The sequence below is a fragment of the Chiloscyllium plagiosum genome, chromosome 20 (assembly GCF_004010195.1).
Source record: "Chiloscyllium plagiosum isolate BGI_BamShark_2017 chromosome 20, ASM401019v2, whole genome shotgun sequence".
NCBI lineage: Eukaryota > Metazoa > Chordata > Chondrichthyes > Orectolobiformes > Hemiscylliidae > Chiloscyllium > Chiloscyllium plagiosum.
In genome coordinates this window covers 6,221,307-6,241,963 of record NC_057729.1, presented here as the reverse complement: position 1 = coordinate 6,241,963, position 20,657 = coordinate 6,221,307, and the positions used below count along the sequence as shown (strand labels likewise).

Here is a 20,657-nt window from a genome sequence, read left to right as displayed (position 1 = left end):
TTTTGGCTCAGGAGCTTGAGTGGAACAAAAATAGTCCACTCAATTTTCCACTCCATTGTGGGTCAATGGCTTTGAGGACAAATCGTATCGGTGTTGACTTTAGTAGTTTCTTTTGAAAATTATCACAAATTATTTGTTGACATCAAGTGGCAATGGAGGTAAGTGTTTGGACTCATTGTAGTTGTTGGGCCAATTTACCTCATGCCATGATGGTTTGGCAAATCTCCAGGGTGCAGTTGATTGGGATCTTCTCAAGCATTCTACCAATGAGAAGATTGGACACTTTGTTGGACCTACAGAGAAGGCTGCTTTTAATTTATTGCTTTTAAACTTAATTACCTATTCATCCCTTTTTAAATACTTAGTAACTTTAGCATTCCCTTTGTTATTCCTTTTTTCAATTACTGGTAATTTTTCAACTAAGTTTTGATTAACCAGTAGGGAGCCAATTAAATCTTGGAAAACTGGCTTGGAGCAGCAATGGCTGTCTCTGATAACAGGCTGAAATTTATTGAATTGAGTTTAACATTTGCAAAAGCACCCTGGGTGTATGTGTTGATGTTAATTTGTACCTTCAAAACTCTAGACATAGGTGATGCTTCTACACATCATTAGCCATGCTTTCTGCTTCACTGCTCCTGCCTCAACAGATCCTTTGTGATGGAACGTTATTTTCTTGCCTTTATTTTGTGAAATAAATGTGTCATGCTCAGCTCAGAAATTTACCCCAATTGTCTCTTTGTCTTCAGGGACCTCCGTGATGCAGGTGACTGCTTCAGATGCTGATGATCCAACGTATGGCAGCAGCGCAAGGTTATTATACACGCTGGTGGAGGAACAAGACCAGTTCACAGTGGACCTCAAGACTGGTAGGTAGGAGCTGAACCTTGTCCTGAATACAGTTTTCCTTCTCAGAAGAAAATACCAGGATATGCATCAGGCAGACTTCAGCAAGCACACCTATGCGATCTTGACCTCAGGAGCATTTATCTTCACTCTTCTGTTACCACATGCCGAAGGCATGTTTCAATCGCCAGACATTACATTTGTCAGCATGTTGACATAATTTCACATTAGGTCACAATCTTTTTCTAAAATGCTTCCAGTGTATCTTCGATAATTTATTCTTTTTGACTATACCCATCATTCTTTCTTCTTGTATTTTACTCTATCTTCTCTCAATCTTTCTTATTATTTATTCTCACTTACCTAAACTCTCTTTTTTTGTTTCTTCATCTCCAATTCTCAATTATTTTCCTTTTAAACTTAATTTCTATTGTGTGCTCATTCATCTTACTGCTGTCTATCTCTCCTGCCTCTCATTCTTCCTTTCTCTTCATTCTCTGGCAATCTCTCTTCTTTCGACCCAATTTACTTTCCCTTTTTTTCACCCAACTGATTTTCGTCTTTACCCTTGGCCTCTTTCCCTCTTTTCTGACCTATCTTTCTTTCCATAGCACTCTCTTTCCTGTCCCTTACACTTTCTTCCTCTTTTCCCTGAGAATTGTGGAGTGAGACAAGCAGCATTCAACCTCTTTCTATGAAATGATTAACCCATTTCCTTTTGTACATCAATGAAGCACCTAACCTCATTAGCAATGAAAATCAATCAAGCATAATGTTTGCCTCCAGATTTTAAATACTGCCCCTCACAAATGCTGCGATGTCCAGATTTATTTCAATTGAGCAGCCATTTTGTTTCCAGAAATTTGATATGATTTACCTTGTGCTGAGATGTGGTGAACTCAACTCACATTTAAAAAAATTGGAGGAATATTCATTTCCCAATGGTATTCAGGACTAATGGATTCACACATGTATTTTGTAATTTTGATTTATTTTAATAAAAGCTCATCTACAGTTTATTCATTCAATGCAAGACTGACTAAGCTTAAACCATTTTACCATAAATTGTTGCGGAGTTGTAAGCATTTACACCTTCCCTGAATATGAATCTTCACTGTACACTATCAGATTAATACTTTATAATATTGGATTGTGACTGTTATGACAACAAGTAGCTATTGGATTACTTAAATATCCAGCATCATTCATAAGGATGGCATATCACTCATTGTAATTTGAAAATATCACCTAGCTTGCTGCATGTCATTGATAAATACGAATCCCATTTCAAATATTTCAATGCATTTAGTATCTAGCATTTACCATTGCTGACAGATAAAATTGTCATTGCATAACAAGGATTAGACCAACTATCCATTGTTAATGCACTCTCAGGTTTCACTTCTTACCTCAGCCTGAGACCCCACTTGGCTTTGGGATAATCCTATAACAGTATAACCACTTCGACTGGGACAACATATCCATCCTCGGACAAGCTAAACAGAGACACGCATGGGAGTTCAAAGAGGCCTGGGGTTCTTACTGGAACTCAATCAATAAACACATTGATTTGGATCCCATTTATCAACCTCTGCGAAAAAGAACTAGAAATGATATCACCCACCTTAACAGATCAAGACACCCAATTAGAAAGTGGATCATCACACCAGCGCTTCAGCAAAGGCTCACTGATGATGTTACCGAGCATGGTGACGAAACATCCAAAAACAAATCTTGCAGCTCAGCGAAAAAACTTACAACCAAAACTGTATAACAGCTCCAAGCTTGGCTGTAAAGATCCAGACTAAATGAGGAAGAAAACTATTGCCCTGGGCTGGAGTTTACTTTAGAGAAATTTCAATGGTTAATTACTGGCTAGTAACTGTGTGGCACCAGCAGATTATGGAGAGACCTGAAAATCAAAAGCAATTGCCAAAAGTAACCAGAATTTGATGATTTAATCTAAAATTAACACATATTGATGTCATATTGTCATGGTCTGAATCTATTAGTAATTTATCTCCTATGTTTTACAAACAGAGGCCATGTATATTTTCAGCTGTTTTGGCTTCAAGCTCTGCAGTTCCCTAGCCAAGCCTTTTGGTACCTCTCCCTTCAAGAACAACAGCCTGTATATTTTTTTTTAGATTAGATTACTTACAGTGTGGAAACAGGCCCTTTGGCCCAACAAGTCCACACCGACCCGCCGAAGCGCAACCCACCCAGACCCATTCTCCTACATTTACCCCTTCACCTAACACTACGGGCAACTTAGCATGGCCAATTCACCTAACCTGCACATTTTTGGACTGTGGGAGGAAACCGGAGCACCCGGAGGAAACCCACGCAGACACGGGGAGGATGTGCAAACTCCACACAGTCAGTCGCCTGAGGCGGGAATTGAACCCGGGTCTCTGGCACTATGAGGCAGCAGTGCTAACCACTGTGCCACCGTACCACCCATACGTATATATTACTTGCAATATGAAAAAGGTTCTAACCCTCAGGACAACCATTAATTAGACCTCCTGGATCAAACTTTTTCTTACCTCTCCTCATATCCCCTTTAGCCTATTGCTTTTGTTGAAAATTTATTTTTCAATGTTAATGATACTATACAAGTTGTTCATTGTAAAATGTCTGCACACTTCGGGTAATACTGAAGAACATTTGCTGTTTGATATGATTTCTGACCCATATTCCCTCGAAGGTTGAAAGACATAATCAGTATCTTTAAGAATCACAGAATTCAGTGGATACTGTAACTCTGAAATAAAGCCAGAAAATGCTGGAAGTACCCAGCAGGTCAGGCAAGACCTGTGGAGAGAGAAAAATAGAGTAAATGTTTCAGTCAATACCTTCACTTGACCTGAAACATTGTTTCTCTCTCTACCGGTGCTGCTGACCTGCTGAGTATTTCCAGCATTTTCTGTTTTTAATCCACACTTGTGTTTGAAGACTGTAAGGTATGTGATCTTTTGATTTTGTGAGATATACAGGGGTGGTTCAGTGGAATTGCAATACCAGTATAACATACAGAGATAAACACTTCAATAAATGTTCGGCCAAATCAAATTCAAAGTGAACCTAAATTTGCAAGTACTGCAAGGCCAAAAATAAAAGAAATGATCCAAATTAGCACCTACTCAGTTAACACTGTTCTTCAATGAGGTGTGAAATCTGTGGTTTCACGACAATAATGTGCTAAACAGCACTAATTACAGTTTATTCCTGAAAATTGAGTTGCATTTCACATCATAAAAAAGGCAGCATTTAATTATTTGCATCAAGCAACAAAAGAAAGAAGCAGAAAGGTCCCACAAACATGAATGTGATAATGATAATGACCAGATCATCTGCTTTTTAATGATGTTGGTTAAGAAATAAATATTAATCGAGATAAAAACAGCAACAAACCAGCAACCAGCAGAAACAGGAATCTAGGTGATTTCCCTCCTTCGTCCAGCAATGCCTGAACCAACCATTTTATCTTCCAGTGCCTGTTATTTCTCTGCCTGTGTTCATCTAACTCAGCCCACGGCAGATATGGAGCCTGGGACTTTCTTCAGCCCCAAGCTGATTGATGCATTTACCACTGAGCCATTAAGACAGATGTCAATATTTTTGTATCATTTAATCATTTGGGGGAGACTGGTTAGCTTGGTCAGCTTGATGACGAGTGCATTCTGACTGATGTAGACCTGGGAGCTGGGAATTGCTTTCGTGCCTGGCCCATGCTTGATACAATGTGGTGCCCCTCAAGGGATAGAAACGATTGTCTCTCTAATAAGGAGGTGTAGATCTAGTCCCTCATCCTATATAGCTAATTAGCATGCTACCTATTAGATTAAAGTGATATGAACATGAAAGCTATCAGTACCCCAATGCCCATAGTATTTGAAGGTTCTGATTGATCTCCACTAAGTTCCTGATTTTAATTACACCTTTTGTTAGAAGACACCAGTGGTCAAGAAAAAACAACAAAACTTCCTGAACAGCACTTAGGTACTTCCCCTGACTCTGGAAGGCATCTGGAGAAACAGGTCCTTCTGCCCAACATCTCCACACTGACCCTCTGGAGAGTAACCCACCTCGACCCATTCTCCTACCCTATTACTCTGCATTTACCCCTGACTAATGCACCTCACCTGCACACCCCTGAACACAATGGGCAACTTAGGATTCTCCGCCCTTGCTGGATTTCCACAGTATAGGGTACAATCAGGTAACCCATATAGCAACCGGGACACTCTATCATCGATCCTTTGTCTCAGTAACAAAAGCCTATCCCACTTCCTTAATTTTCAACTCATTTGGGACCATTTGGGATGTTGAAGGTCTGTACTGCATATCCAAGAAACTGCAACAACTCAGACATCCCAGACTACCCACAGCTGCCCGACTCTTTCAAACACCCTTGGCCTATACAAGAATGGTTGTCAGGTGCCCCCCTCCTTCATTGCTGATGGCAGCTCTAAAACACCATCATATTCCCACTGAGGGGAGATAAAACATTGCCCCACATTTTAACCAGGGCCATTGCAGATACAAAAACCTCCTGAAGATGATGTTCCAATGCCCAGACTGGTCAGACAGTACTGTACAGTATTCCCTGGAAAAGGCAGTGAACTGCTGGCCAATTCACCTGACCTGCACATCTTTGGACTGTGGGAGGAAACTGAGCACACGGAGGAAACCCACGCAGACACAGGGCGAATGTGCAAGCTCTGCACAGTTGCCTGAGGGGCTGGAATCGAACCCAGGTCCCTGGTGCTGTGTGGTAGCAGTGCTGAGCTGCAGTGCTATCCGATACAGTTCACATTATTAACGCCAAGATTAATCTCAGCAGGGATTTATTTTCACAACCTGAAAGAAAGTTTTGCTTTGTATCTTTGAGGTTAAAATAAGGTATTCTTTCTTTGATTCATTTTTGCTGATATATGTGCATTTACTTTGACAAAATTAAGAAATGAGAAGTGAGGTAAAGCTTCTGTAGTTGAAACTTTGCATGTTTGATTGGTTATATATTGCGTATGAGGTGAGTTGGTATGGAGGGTGGAAGGGATCCATGGAACAGGCAGAAAATAATGGAAGAGGTATGGGTTCAAGCACCTAACAGTCTTTACTATATATTGGGATGAAGTGCTAGAGAACTGGGAAAAGTCTTTTCTCATCAGTATTTCGGCACTGCCTGCCTCTGCTTCGATAGTCAATGGGTCTAATTTGATCCTGCCTCCTAAAGGCAATAGTGTTCAAAGAAGGGTCATGTGTATAGAGTGAATCTGCTGAATCAGAACCTTTCTCAACTTGAGCTTTCAGCCTTGGTGTTGCATTTTAATTTCCATGAAATGAAACACAAACTTTTGGAAATTCTCCTCATTCGTTAACTTTTGAAATCTAGGTATTGTAAGGCCATAAGGTGTAGGAACAGAAGTTAGGCCATTCAGCCCATTGAGTCTGGTCTTCCATTCGATCATGGTGGATAAGCTTCTCAACCCCAATCTCCTGTTTTCTCCTTGTAATCCTTCATCCCCTTTAGAATCAGGAACCTATCTATCTCAGTCTTAACTATACTCAGTGACCTGGCTTCCACAGCCTTCTGTGGCAATGAATTCCATAGATTCACCACTCTCTGGCTGAAGACGTTTCTCCTTATCTCTGTTCTAAAGACTCTTCCCTTTACTCTAAGGCTGAGCCCTCAGGTCCTAGTCTCTTCTACCAATGGAAACATCTTCCCAACATCCACTTTGTCCAGGCTATTCAGTATTCTGTAAATTTTAATTAGGTCCCCTCTCATCCTTCTAAACTCCATCGAGTATAAACCAAGAGTCCTCAAATATTCCTCAGGTATTAAGCTTTTCATTCCTAGGACCATTCTTGTGAACCTCCTCTGAATACGCTCCAGTACCAGTACATCCTTCCTAAGATATGGGGCCCAAAACTGCACACTATCACTGTTAAATCTATGCTGTACTCTTTCTAAGGCTCATCCAACCTTTCTAAGATATGGTGCCCAAAATTGTTCTCAGTGACTACAGAAGGTGTCTTTTTTCGATTTATTGACTTAATGTGGGAAACATTGACAGGTATTCACAGTCCATCCCTAATTGTACATGAGAAGGAGTAATCTTTTGAATTGCTGCAGTCAATATGTTAATGACATATTTCCATGGTGCTGTTTTGGAGGCATTGTTGAATTTGGCTATGTCTATGGTGAACAAGTCAGGAGAATGTGTACCTTAAGAAAGCTCCTGTACCTCCATGTCAGCCAATATATTAAGCCTATGGTGACTGAGAATGCAGAATGTGCAGCACACAACTATGATGCAGTTACTACCTTGTCCGGGGAATACTGTGCAGGACCACCTGACCAGTCTGGGCATTGGAACATTATCTTCAGGGGGTCTTTGGTTCTGCAATGGTCCTGGTTGAAATATGGGGCGCTTTGTACCTCCCCTCAGTGGAAGTGTGAGGATGTTTTAGAGCTGCCATCAGTCATCAATGGAGGGGGGCACCATTCCTTACCTGGCAACCATCCTTGTATAGGCCAAGGGTCTGGCAGCTGTGAGTAGTCCGGGATGTCTGAGTTGTTGCAGCTTCCTGGATCTGCAGCACAGACCTTCAACATCTGGTTGCTGTGCTCCCAAATGAGTTGAATATTAAGGAAGTGGGATAGATTTTGTTACTGAGAAAAAGGTTGGATGACAGAGTGTTGTGATTGCTATATGGGTTACTTGGTTGCACACTATACCTGTGGAAATCCAGCAATGGCTGAGAATCCTAATCCCATCATTCATTGGCAGCCACAGTAAGGGGAACAAGATCTTAAGCTCTTGTGAAGATTGCATCAGTAACAACTTGGATGCACTTATGGGCTGAGGACTTTAAAATGCACAGATGTCTCTGGTAGATCCTTACGATGACCCATTAACAAATAAATTAAGTGTTGCTGTAATCGTTATGGAGCCAAGAATGCAATTATCCCAGTCCTTATGAATGCAAGTCCTTGTCCAGCAACTGGCATAAATGTGAGACTATTACTCAGTACATACTTAGTCATCTTCTGACCTGGCTTTCAATCATTTTCCGAGATGAGTATTGTAGTATGTAGATCCTGATTCATGCTAAAGATTACCTCCCCTCTGGTGGCTGTTGATTTTTGGATCAATACAGTAAGGTTTTGACTTTGCCTTCACTGCAGTGACTTGCAAGATCTGCCTGCAAGCCATGCATTATAGCCCATTCACCACACCCTCTATTCTGTTGTGATCCTTGTGCTCAAATGAGCTTGCTCCACCCCCCACCCCCAGCTAACCAACCCATCTCCTCATCAGGTTTTTCAATGTCCATGTCCAAAAACATATCTAATTGTCTACTAAACCACATATACTGTTTACTTTGCTCTTCATGTTACTTACTTGAAAGGTCTCATTACTTTGGTGATAAACTTTTTCCAGGCAAAATCCCATCTTGTAATTTCCTGATTTTTAACTTGTAGAGTCATAGAACTTTATAGCATGGAAACAGACCCTTCAGTCCAACTCATCCATGCCAACCAGATATCCTAAGTTAGTCTCATCCCATTTGCTAGCATTTATCCCATATCCCTGAAAACCCTTCCTACTCATAGCCATCCAGACGCCTTTTGAATGTTGTAATTATATCAGCCTCCATCACTTTCTCTGGCAGCTCATTCCATATATGCACGATAGTCTGCATGAAAAAGTTACACCTTATGTCTTTTATAAATCTTACCCCCTCACCTTAAACCTATGCCCTCTAGTTTTGAACTCCCCCAACCCAGGGAAAAGACCTTGGCTATTCGCTCTATCCAAGCCTCTCTATAAGGTCACCCTCAGCCTCCGACGCTCCAAGGGAAACAGCCCCAACTTATTCAGCCTCTCCCAATAGCTCAAGCCATCCAACCCTGGCAACATCCTTGTAAATCCTTTCTGAACTCTTTCAAGTTTCACAACAGCTTTCCTATAGCAGGGAGACCAACATTGGACACAGTATTCCAAACGTGGCCTAACCAATGTCCTGTACAGCTGCAACATAGAACGATACAGCACAGAACAGGCCCTTCGGCCCTCGATGTTGTGCCGACCTGCAAACTAATCTAAGCCCATCCCCCCTACACTATCCCATCATCATCCATATGCTTATCCAAGGACTGTTTAAATCTCCCTAATGTGGCTGAGTTAACTATTTTGGCAGGAAGGGCATTCCACATCCTTACCACTCTCTGAGTAAAGAACCTGTCTCTGACATCTGTCTGAAATCTGTCACCCCTCAATTTGTAGCTATGCCCCTTATACAAGCTGACATTATCATTCTAGGATCTTCCAACATGATCTCCCAACTCAACGCATTGACCAATAAAGGCCAGCATACTAAATGCCACCTTCACTCCCCTCTCTAACTGTGGGTCCATTTTCAAGGAACTGTGAACCTGCACTCCAAGGTCTTTGTTCAATAACACTCCCCAGAGCCTTACCACCAAGTATATGAGTCCTGCCCTGATTTGCCTTTCCAAAATGATGCACCTTATATTTATCTAAATTAAACTCCATCTGCCGCTCCTTGTCCCATTGGCCCATCTGATCAAGGTCCTGTTGTACTTGATTCTTTAAAATTAAGCTCATGATAATTGGTAAGTAAGTGACATTGCCATTCTTTTGCGATGTTTAACATTCTTTAATATTTCACACAAACTAAATCCTAATTATTGAACTGAGCTGCATGTCTACTTTGAATTTTGTTTCGATAGCAGTTTATGGGAAACCAAAAGTTGTATCTTCTGCCTTGTCTTTTTTTTTTCAGTTGATTATCATCTCTTGGTTTATACAATGTTAAATATTTGGCATTGTGAAACTGCCAGAAGAGTGTTTTGCTGTGGGATGTAATTAGATATTAATTACTGCCATGTACATCTGCAAAGTCAGCAAATAGTAAACCTAATCAAGCTGCATAAGTCAAAATAAGCAAAAGAGAAGTGGAAAGTTAGAGGGTATAGTAATACAGTGAATGTAACGATAGGTAATCACACTTCTCCAAGATGCAGCAGCTACTTGACCTATCTGGAATAGCCTATGTGTGCAGTACCGTTCAAGTGGTAACTTTGCAATTAATGCCTGTTATAATAATAAATGGTGAACGGCATTTGCAATATGCTGCAGATACTCGACTATTAGCAGATCTCAAGTAAAGAAAAATACTTGACTTTTGGCCCCAGAGTCCTTAATTTTCTTCCTATAGTTTTGGGAGCAGGTTTGATAGGAATAGTCAAATGAATCTATTTTTAACAATTGGCTTTTTCCCATTTAAACTGTCAGAAGTAGATTTCCTTGTCCAGTAGACTCCTGTTGAATTCAGGACCATGGCCAGTAACCAGTGGGACTTTGTTATAATAGGCTTTTACCAGAAACGGCGTGGATTTCAATCCCTCGATTATTAACCGTGCAGGAGTTAAGCCTTGTTTTTTTTTTAAGTATTTATTGCCGAGCACTCAACTATACAAAGTATATGGCTTCCTGGGATTAACGAAGGCAATGCAACTGATGGAGGTTTACCTTGAACCTTTTGCCAAATCCAACAAATTTGCCAATTCCTTCTCAGTCATAAGGATGCTATTAATCTCTTCTCTAACTCCTGGCTTTCACTACAAATCCTCTTTTGTGCACTTCAAATGCAAGATTCCAATGAAGAGCACACTGTTTGAATTGATGTAATTGCTTGATTTTATTTATTTATTGTCACTTGTACTTGTTACATCGATTTAGAGTCATGGAGATGTACAGCGGAAACAGACCCTTCGGGTCCAACTCGTCCATCCCGACCAGATATCTTAACCTAATCTAGTCCCATTTGCCAGCACTTGGCCCATATCCCTCTCAACCCTTCCTATTCATATACCCATCCAGATGCCTTTTAAATGCCGTATTTGTACCAGCATCCACCACTTCCTCTGGCAGCTCATTCCATACATGTACCACCCTCTGCATGGAAACGTTGCCCCTTGGGTCCCTTTTATATCTTTCACTTCTCACCCTAAACCTATGTCATCTAGTTCTGGACTCTCCTACCCAGGGAAAAGACCTTGTCTACTTATCCTGTTTATTACAAATCAAGTGAAAAGCGTATAATGTCACTGCTATCTGGTATCACCTTAAAAACACAGAAAATAAACCAAGGCATACAATATAAAGGTTAAAAGAAAAGGGAAGAAATAAAATTAAAAGTTCAGTATTACGGTCCTTCTTGTTAGATGCCTTAACTATGCTGGATCCAGGCTCTTCCACCTTGATGCTGAGTCCAACACCAGCACAAAGCATCAGCCAGCTTTGATCCCTTTGCCGTGCTGATGCCACTGGAACCATGTTGCCGTTCTTCGGTGCCACTTTACCTCCACCGAAGTCATTGCCGCCATGCATCTGCATGTAGCTGAAACTGCTGGGACGCAAACCTAACTCGGGACCCACAAGGCTGAAGCAGCCACTGCTTGATGATGTCGGGTCCTGCTCCAGGCACTGGACCCAAACCTGCCTCTTTCTACCACTGCCAGGAGCACAAACTTGTCTCTGACGCTGTGGACACCTCACCACTCCTAATGCCATCTGAGGTCTCTGCAAGAAGGTTTAGTATAAAAAGCAAAGGGGAGAAGAAATGCAAAATAGAAAAAAGGGAAAAACAGAAGGATCAGGCAAGCCTGGGCTCTCGGGCTCAAGGAGCCTAAACTCTGCATTGTTTACTCTGCTACCATCTTGAATTACTTTAATTGCAGACATCAGCTTAGGTCTTCCTGGCTACTGCCATTTTGGACCTTTACAGAGCAGATGATTGATGTTGGAATTTGCTATTACACCATTGAAAACCCAATCACTTCTGTTGACATATAGTTGTAAGCTGAAGGCTTCTTACCAATTAAATGTGTACTTACCAGCATCATTTGTTACAAAGGCAGCTTTCACAGTGGTTGTCAAATTCTGGAAAACAGAACTTTGATGCTTGCAAGCCTGACTTGCCGCCTTCATCTTGGTTTGTGACTGTGTGATTTGAAGGAAACCTGAGGTAAAGACCGAAGATCATCTGTACAAACATGTAAACCATAATTCCTTCTCATTGAGGTCAGTTGTGTAAAGCCATTTGCTTTCCTACTCAACCAGGTTTCTTTGGTCCTACTTAAAAGTTGGCAATTATTGTACCTCAGTTTTGATGCAGAGATATAACCTTCATTTTCTGCATCTTAGTTTATTTTCTATGTTTTTAAGATGGTGCCAAAAAGTGGCAACATTATACACTTTTCACTTTGATTTGGCACTATATCGAAACCATACAGTAGCTCAATGACCACTGTGAATAACATTGATCCTGAAGTGGCTGTTTTTTTTTTAATGTAAAGTTGTAATGTTAATCATATGCCAAAAACATTGTACTGCCACCATTAATGTGCTTGAAACTTTACATGACTTTGTCATGTAAAATTTAGCCTTTCCAGTTCAGAATCTCCAGTTTCTGTTATGGACACAACTGTAGGAGTCAGCTTTGTAATGATAGGCTGTTGAAAATATCTTGAATACCTCTTCCTCCACTCATCAGAGAATGACTGCCTAAAATAATGGGCAGAACCAATAACATTTGAAATGAAATTAGATAAATTCTTGAAAGAAAGCAATTAATTGGGGAGCTAGTGGGGAAAGAAAGGGAGTGGGACTACTTGAAGAGAACTTTCAAAGAACTGGCAAATGGACAGTGGCTGAATGTCCTCCATCTGTGCTATAAAATGTTATGACAATGGGAAAAACTGATCCTCTATAAGTTTCAAGAATAGTATTTGCTAATTATCATTTGCTCGTTCAGAACTACTGCATTATTAAAAAAAGATGCATTTTGTCAGAGTTTCTCACTTTCCATTCATCAGGAGAATAGACAAGAATACCAATGAAGAGGGAAAGACCAGATTTATACAGTAAGAGAGGGAAGTGCTGTGTGTTAGCAGGTTGTCTCTCGCAGGTGTTGAATGGAGAAAGCAGCAGTTTTGATGTTTAACTGGTATTTGCCAAATTTTGTTTTGATTTAATTCAGTAGATTAGTTCTGGTTGGTCAGAGCATTATCCTGAGAAATGCACCAACAAATGGCTGCCTCCTGTTTTGTCGAGTTGAAACAGGATCCATATTTGTACATGTTCTGTCTGAAAGAACAGGGACTCTGTGTATCAATATGTTATTTCCAGTTCACATAACTGTGCCACATTATGGGCCCTAATGTCAGCATGACTCCCTGCACACTCAGGATTATCCAGCCAATGTTGTCTAACTATAGAAATACATCTAATGTTAACATACTATGTTGTGAGTTTTCAGGCATGGGCTTGTTTGCTATGGTTAATGCCTTACTTGTTGTGAACAGCTGAAGGGATATGCTGTTTGCAGAGAAACCTCGATTAACTGACGTTCAATTAACCAAATTTGGGATTATTCGAACAAGATCACAATACTCCTTGCCCATGTTCTTCGGATAATCAAGATTCTTCTGTAATATGATTGGTCAATTTTTGGAATGTATGTTCTAATTATATCACAGTGGTACTAAAATATCACATTGCCCATTCATCAGATAGGCAAAACATCTTTTCTGGATTGATATCTTGGCAAGTATTTTGTTTGGTTAATCAAATGCCGGGTAATCGAGTGCTGGGTAACAAAGTTAGTCAAGCATCAGGACGTTGCGATCTTGTTCGGATAATCCACATTTCAGTTAATTGAATGCCAGATAATTGAGGTTTCTCCGTAAACAGCACGTCCTTTCAGCTGTTAGCAACATATAGTTAGTGGCCAATGCCATTTGTATTCAGTCATCAATCATTAGAACTGTTACATTCTCTGCGGCAATGCCTCTATCAATCAAAGTCCATTTGCCAAATAATCAGCACCCTGCTGTATACAGTGTATATATTTTTTTGTTTTCCCCTTTATTTGTATATTCTTGCGAAATGTTCTGATCAATGTACAATATAAAGCTTTGACAAAATGTATCATTTATCAGCAATATAATTTCACACCAACTTTGTTTCTGGGAAACAGTGTGATTGAATATTAGCATCTGAGAGTTGACATTTTCACATGGCATTCCACTGCCTGCTGGCTTAATGGAGCTGTTAACATATTTTTTAAAAATGGGCATTAAAATTGAAGAATGTTGTACAAATATATTAAATATTTGCATGCTAATATCACCAGTCATTTCTAAGCTTGTGGGTTTCGTTATTGTCTATACATCAAAACTGAGTAAGTTAAGTTCAATCAAGAATGCTAATAGCACCGACATGATGTGTGAATATCACTGACAAGAGAAAAATGTTGCTGAAGCTTTGCATCTTGCTCTCTCAGAGAAAACAATGGGAAACATTATGTTCCTGAAGCTCCCAGTTAATTGAGAATAAAGGTCATAGGTTTAAATGTGTTCAGTTTGTAGAGAAAATGTACTTATGTATGTTGTCCTGGCAGTAGTAAATGAGCCATGTGAAAAACTTGTCTGATTATTTTGCATTGGCTGTTCAGACAGTCAACATTGGCATTTGGGATTGTTCAGTAAGTTACATCCCAATGGGAAGTCACTGTCTCATGGCATTATCTCTGGACAATTTGCATGCTGTTCTTCTAATGTATAAATTGTGATCTTTGAAATTTGGCATCTTACATTCGTCCTGATGGGTGCAAAATGAAATAGCTCTGGCATATGTCTCTTTGATTTGATTTGATTTTTGATTTGACTTATTATTGTCACATGTCCCAAGATACGGTGAAAGATATTGTTTTGTGTGCTGACCAAACAAAACATACCTTACATAAGTACATCAGGGTATTGGAACAGAATGCAGAATATAGTGTGACAGCTACAAAGAAGATGCAGAGAAAGATCAACTCTAATATATGAGAGGCCCGTTCATAAGTCTGATGATAGCAGAGAAGAAGCTGTTCTTGAATCTGCTAGTATGTGTTTGCAAAGTTTTGTATCTTCTGCCTGATGGAAGGGGCTGGAAGAGAGTATAACTGGAGTGGGACAGATCTTTGATTATGTTCGCTGTTTGCCCAATGCAGCAGGAAATATAGCTGGTTTTCATGAGGGACTGGGCTGCGTTCACATCTCTCTGTAGTTTCTTGTGGCCTTGTTTCTTCTTTGTGTTTTGTTTCTCCTTCCAAAGTGCATGAGGAGTTACCTACCTTCAACAATCCAGTGCAAGCAGCTTGGTGGCCTAGATGTTACAGGAGTTGGTTTAGCAGTTGCCATACCAAGCTGTGATGCATCTGGATAGAATGCTTTCTATGGTGCATCAAAAAAAATTGGTAAGAGCCAATGCGAACATGGCAAATTTTCTTAGCCTTCTGAGGAAGTAGACAAATTGATGTGCTTTCTTGTCTGTCTGTTGACATGGATAGACAGGATAGATTGTTGGTGATCTTTACTCCTGGGATTTTTTTATTAATGTGAAAGCTCAGTATGATACCATTTTTTAAAACGGCCAATTTGGATCAAGGGATTGCATGATCCAGAGGCTGCTGAAAGTGTCAAGGGGATAATTTCTGTAGTTTCCAAACTTTTAGCACTGTGCATTGAAATGAAATGTAAAGGGTAGAGACTGAATTATGACTTTAATCAATATGTAGTTCACCTCTAACATGTAGCTGGTGTAGTGCCAGTTTGCAATAAGACTTTTATGACCTTGTCACACTTCAACATTGGTGAGCATTTCTTGTGTTTAATTAAGGATGGAGATTTTTATGGTGTGCTGCAGAGCAGTAATGAAATAATCTTTGCTTGTACAATTCAACCAGCTCCTATTAATTCTCAGACAAAATCAAATTAATTTGTTTTCTACACTACTCTGTACTTTTTTTTACTTGCGGTGTCACTTTTATCAAATTCGAACATGTGAATATTTTTAGTTACTCTTGCAAAGTTGTTGGCTGATCAGTGAATGATTTTATGGATGTCATTAAACTAGGGAGACATCATTGTCTGAAGGCGAAATTGCTATGTTGCAAGGAAAAGATTCATAGATCTGTACTGGTGCAGAAAAGACCCTTCAGCCTATCGAATCTACACCAGTACAGATTCTACTACTAAAAGTGTGCTCATCCCAATTTCCTCTACTTGTCCCATATCCTTGAATGTTATGACATCTGAAGTGCTCGTCCAAATATTTTTTAAAGATTGTAAGGTTTCTGGCCTCCACTACCTTCCCAGGCAGTGCATTTCAGATTCCTAGCACCCGCTGAGTGAAAACGTTTTTTCTTCAAATTCCCTGTGAATCTCCTACCCCTTAGCCGAAAACCAAACCCTCTCATGGTTGATCCTGAACCGAGGTAAACAGCTGCTCTCTTCTCACACTGGACATGCTCCTCAATCTTATCTCTCCCAATCTTGTGCCCCTTCAGTCTTCTCTGCTGAAAAGAATATAATCCAGGCCTATCTAGTCTCGCCTTATAGCTCATCACAACCTGCCTGTAGTGAGGCAACCCGAACTGCACACAGTACCCTGTACGCCAGTTATGGCCTGATCAATGCTCTGTTTAACTCTAACATTACCTCCTGTTTTAAAAAATTCTCAAGGTCAAGGACCAGGCTCGCAGGAAAGTAGTCTGACACAGAACAAACAGCCAAGAGGCGAATCTGCTAGAATATAAGTGTTTTATTCCCCGCAGCGTCGCCACAACCAGTCTCGTACTCACAACGGGTCTGGTTTATACTCACTCTACGTGTTACCGGAACTGGGAGCCGTCAGTTCTCGTAGAGCGGTTGCCAACAACCCACGCTCGGCGGTTAAACGCAACCCCGGAGCAGACTCTACCGAACTGGAGACTTTTCCAGCTGATATACTCTTTTCCAGATATAAACATTCATGTGAACAGCAGAGCAAGGCTAAAAAACACATTCCATTCTGGTTACATACAGATAAGAAGATTCACACGGGAAGGTGTATAATAAGATACTAAGCGACACCTTCCATTTTCGGTTAGATTCACACATGTATTGGGACACAATTTTAACCCTTTCACCACATTCCACTGCTTGGCCCAATACATGTGTTGCATAATGATTCACACATGTATTGGGACATATTTTACACCACACCTCCTTGCTCTTATATTGTATGCCATGGCTGATGAAAGCAAGTGTCCCATATGCCTTCTTAATTATGCTGTTCATGCAATTACGACATTTAAAAGGCATCTGGATGGATACATAAATAAGAAGGGTTTATAGGGTTATGGATCAAATGCTGGCAAATTGGACTAGATTTATTCAGGATATCTGATTGGCTTGGACAAGTTGGACCGAAGGGTCTGCTTCCATGCTGTAGATCTCTGCGACTCTGGCTCTGTCAGCTTCGGGGATCTGAATAATTACCCCAAGGTCCCTCTTTTCCTCTAACCTAACCAGAGTCGTGCTAATCATTAAATACTCCCTTGTTTCTTCTTCCAAAGTACATGAGGAGCTATCTACCTCCAACAAAATAGTGCAAGCTGCACAATGGCCTAGATGTTACAAGAGTTGGGCACCTTGGTTAGCACGTTATAGTGCCATGTCATGCTTGGGGGAACTTTTTCTCAGCACTGATTGCTTGGTGATTTCACATTCAGAACAATGGCTTTATAATGATGCACATTCTATTTGCAGCATTATCTGTTTTTTTATAACCAGAAAATAGGAAAACAATTAATATTTAGACAGAGAAACTGGGCAGTTTTTGACTGATTCAAACATTCTCCCAACATGATATATATTTTTAGAGAACAATTCCCTTCCATCTTTAATGTGGTCCGCCCATTTGAGTAAATGGTTTTCTCTGGTAACTTCTGTTTTTGAACATTTACCTACTCTATATGTGTATTCTAGTCTCTTATTTATATTTGTTTTGAACATTTGAATGTTCTGGATCATTACTATTGCTGGAGCATTGTTTAGACAAAGTTGGAAATGCAGCCTGGTAATTCCTGGTCATGGAGTTATCAGGCAGGAAAGAAAGGGGGAGAGTAACCGAGAATGGATTGCGGTCCTGGAAGAAGAAGCAATCCCAGAAAGGTTGATGTGCTGGAAGGATCACCAAATGAGAGCAGTTGGGTTGAATTGAGGAGCAGAAAAATAGTAATCACTTGCTCAGAGAGTATTATAGACCTCACAGTTAGAGAGAAGAGCAAATATGCAAGTAAATTGCAGAGAAGTGCAGAAAAGATAGAACAATAATAATAGAACATTTTAACAACCTGAATAACAGCAAAAGGGATAAAGTCAATGTAAAAGGCATAGAGGGCACAGAATTCTTAAAATGCCCTCAGAATGTTTATCCAGTATGCAGCAAGGCCAAGAAGAGAAGTTACAGTATTGCCTTTTGTTCAGGAGACAAAACTGCATGGGTGGCTGGAAGGAGTACCAGTGAGGGAAGAATTTGGTTGAAATGTTTATAACGTAATGGGGGTTTGTTAGTTCAGTTGGCTGAAAAGCCGACTTGCAAAGCAGAATGTGCCAACAGCACAGGAGCAATTCTCATGCCTGCTGAGGTCTCCATGACAACCCTGCCTTCTGAACCTCAACTGCAGCGTGATAACCCTCCAATTAAACTTATCCACCAGTTATCTCTCTCTAATAAGAAAGTCCTCTAGGACTTTGGTGACTTTTGTTTCACTTAGACGTCAATTTAATTTATGGAAAAGGACAACCATCAGCACATGTTTTATCCTGGGAATTTCTCAATGTTACTAAGCTGTGATGTGTTTTCACAGAAGTGTACTGGAAGCTAATGTTTGAAGGTAATTCAGTGTCTGAGAAGACAAAGAAGATAATATTCAAGAACACTAATAGCAAACATGTTCCCAGAAAGTAACAAATTGCACCCCCAAATCTAGCCAGCCTCCCCACTCCTGATTCCAAAGAGCCTGTGGACTCTGATAAGAACAAAAGGAAAGCTTATATCAGAGACTGAGAGCACAATCTTGGAGAATAATTAGAGCACTATAAAAAATAAAGGCATGAAACAAAGAAGGAAATTAGAATTGCAGAATCCCTACAGCCCAGCAAGTCCACACCAACTCCCTGAAGTACATGCCACCCAGTCTTTCCCCCCCCCCCCCCTACTCTATCCCCGTAACCGTGCATTTCTCATGGCTAATCCATCTAACCTACGTATCCCTGGACACTATGGACAACTTAGCATGGCAATTCCACCTCACCAGCACGTCTTTGGACTGTGGGAGGAAACCGGAGCACCCGGAGGAAACCCACGCAGACACGGGGAGGATGCGTAAACTCCACACAGATAGTCACCTGAAACTGGGATCAAACCCCTGTCCCTGGCGCAATAAGGCAGCAGTGTTAACCACTGAGCCACAGTGCACCCTTAGGAAAACAAAGAGGGAGCATTAAAAATATTGACACATAAAAGAACAAAATCCCATCGATGTTTCAACCATATGAAGAACTGTAGTAATGAAGGTAACTCAGAGTAGATTCAACTAGAGACAAGAAAAGTAACGTGTGGAGAAACATGATGTGGGCATGTTTCCAAATGAATATTCTCTGACTGCCTTCACCAAAGAGAGGGACAATGCTGGCATTTCAGTTAAGAAGGTGTGTGAAATATTGGATGACATAAACCTAGTGAGAAAGAAAATATTAAAGAGTTCAGCATTTTTGAAAGTGGATAAATAACCAGATGCAGATGATATAGGCCGCAGGCTGCTCAGAGAAATTAGGACGGAAATAATGTATGCTCTGTCCTTCATTTTCCAATTTTCTTCAGCTACAGGCATGGTGCCAGAAGATTTTCTGCAGTTGTTTAAGAGTGGGAAAAGCAATAGACAGATTAATTATAGGCCAGTCAACCTAACCATTATTGTGTGCAAACCATTGAAAAGAAAAAAAAATCTGATGGGCCATTTTAATTGGCACTTAGGCACTATTTAATCAATATTAGTCAGCATGAACTTGAGGCACAGTTAATCCTGACTAACTTGTTTGAATCTTGAGAGAACGAAAAGGATTGGTAAGGGTAGCAGGTTTGATACAATCTACATTGATTTCAGCAAGAAGGTACCCCATGACAGAATTGTTACAGTTGCAAACCATCACTGGATTTGTGGCAAGTAGAAACTTGGATCCAAAACTGACTCTTTGGTTGAAAGCAAACTATGATTATGATCAACGCCTGTTTCTTGTGACTAGAAATCTGAATCTATGGGGCTCCTTGCTTTATGTTGTATTATGACGTAAATTCTCGACCAGAAAAAACTGTACTTTTAAGACAGTTATATGACATCTGAGCACATCATGTTCCAGTGTAAACGTACCAACTTTGACTCCATTACACAGGGTGTTACTCAAGACAATGTCTTCTGTCAGTTAGCTGTGTGTATATAATGTATAACGACACGGGAGGCAAGAAAGTACATGCTCAATGCTTTTATGGTGGGAGTTCCAGGATTTTGACCCAATGACATTGAAGGAACAGCAACATAATTTCCAAACCAGGAAGGTGAGTGGTTTGGAAGAGAAACTGGAGGTAGTGATGTCCCCATTTAGCTGCTGCCTTCATCTTTCTAGTGGTCATGGCTTTGGAAGATGCTTAGCCTTGGCAAAGGAAGTCTGGATCGGTGGTGCTGGAAGAGCACAGCAGTTCAGGCAGCATCTGAGGAGCAGTAAAATCGACGTTTCGGACAAAAGCCCTTCATCAGGAATAAAGGCAGAGAGCCTGAAGCATGGAGAGATAAGCTAGAGGAGGGTGGGGGTGGGGAGAAAGTAGCATAGAGTACAA

The 20,657-nt window shown here is 40.5% G+C and overlaps 1 protein-coding gene across 2 annotated transcripts in view; it reads left to right on the top strand.

Annotated features, from left to right (window-relative positions):
• Positions 1–20,657, top strand: part of LOC122560006 (cadherin-22-like) — an 837,716-nt gene that overhangs the window by 383,432 nt on the left and 433,627 nt on the right. For both annotated transcript variants that reach the window (XM_043710157.1, XM_043710158.1), the window contains one exon: positions 750–869. In XM_043710157.1, the coding sequence (XP_043566092.1) occupies positions 750–869 (120 nt within the window). The remainder of the gene's footprint in view (positions 1–749; positions 870–20,657) is intronic.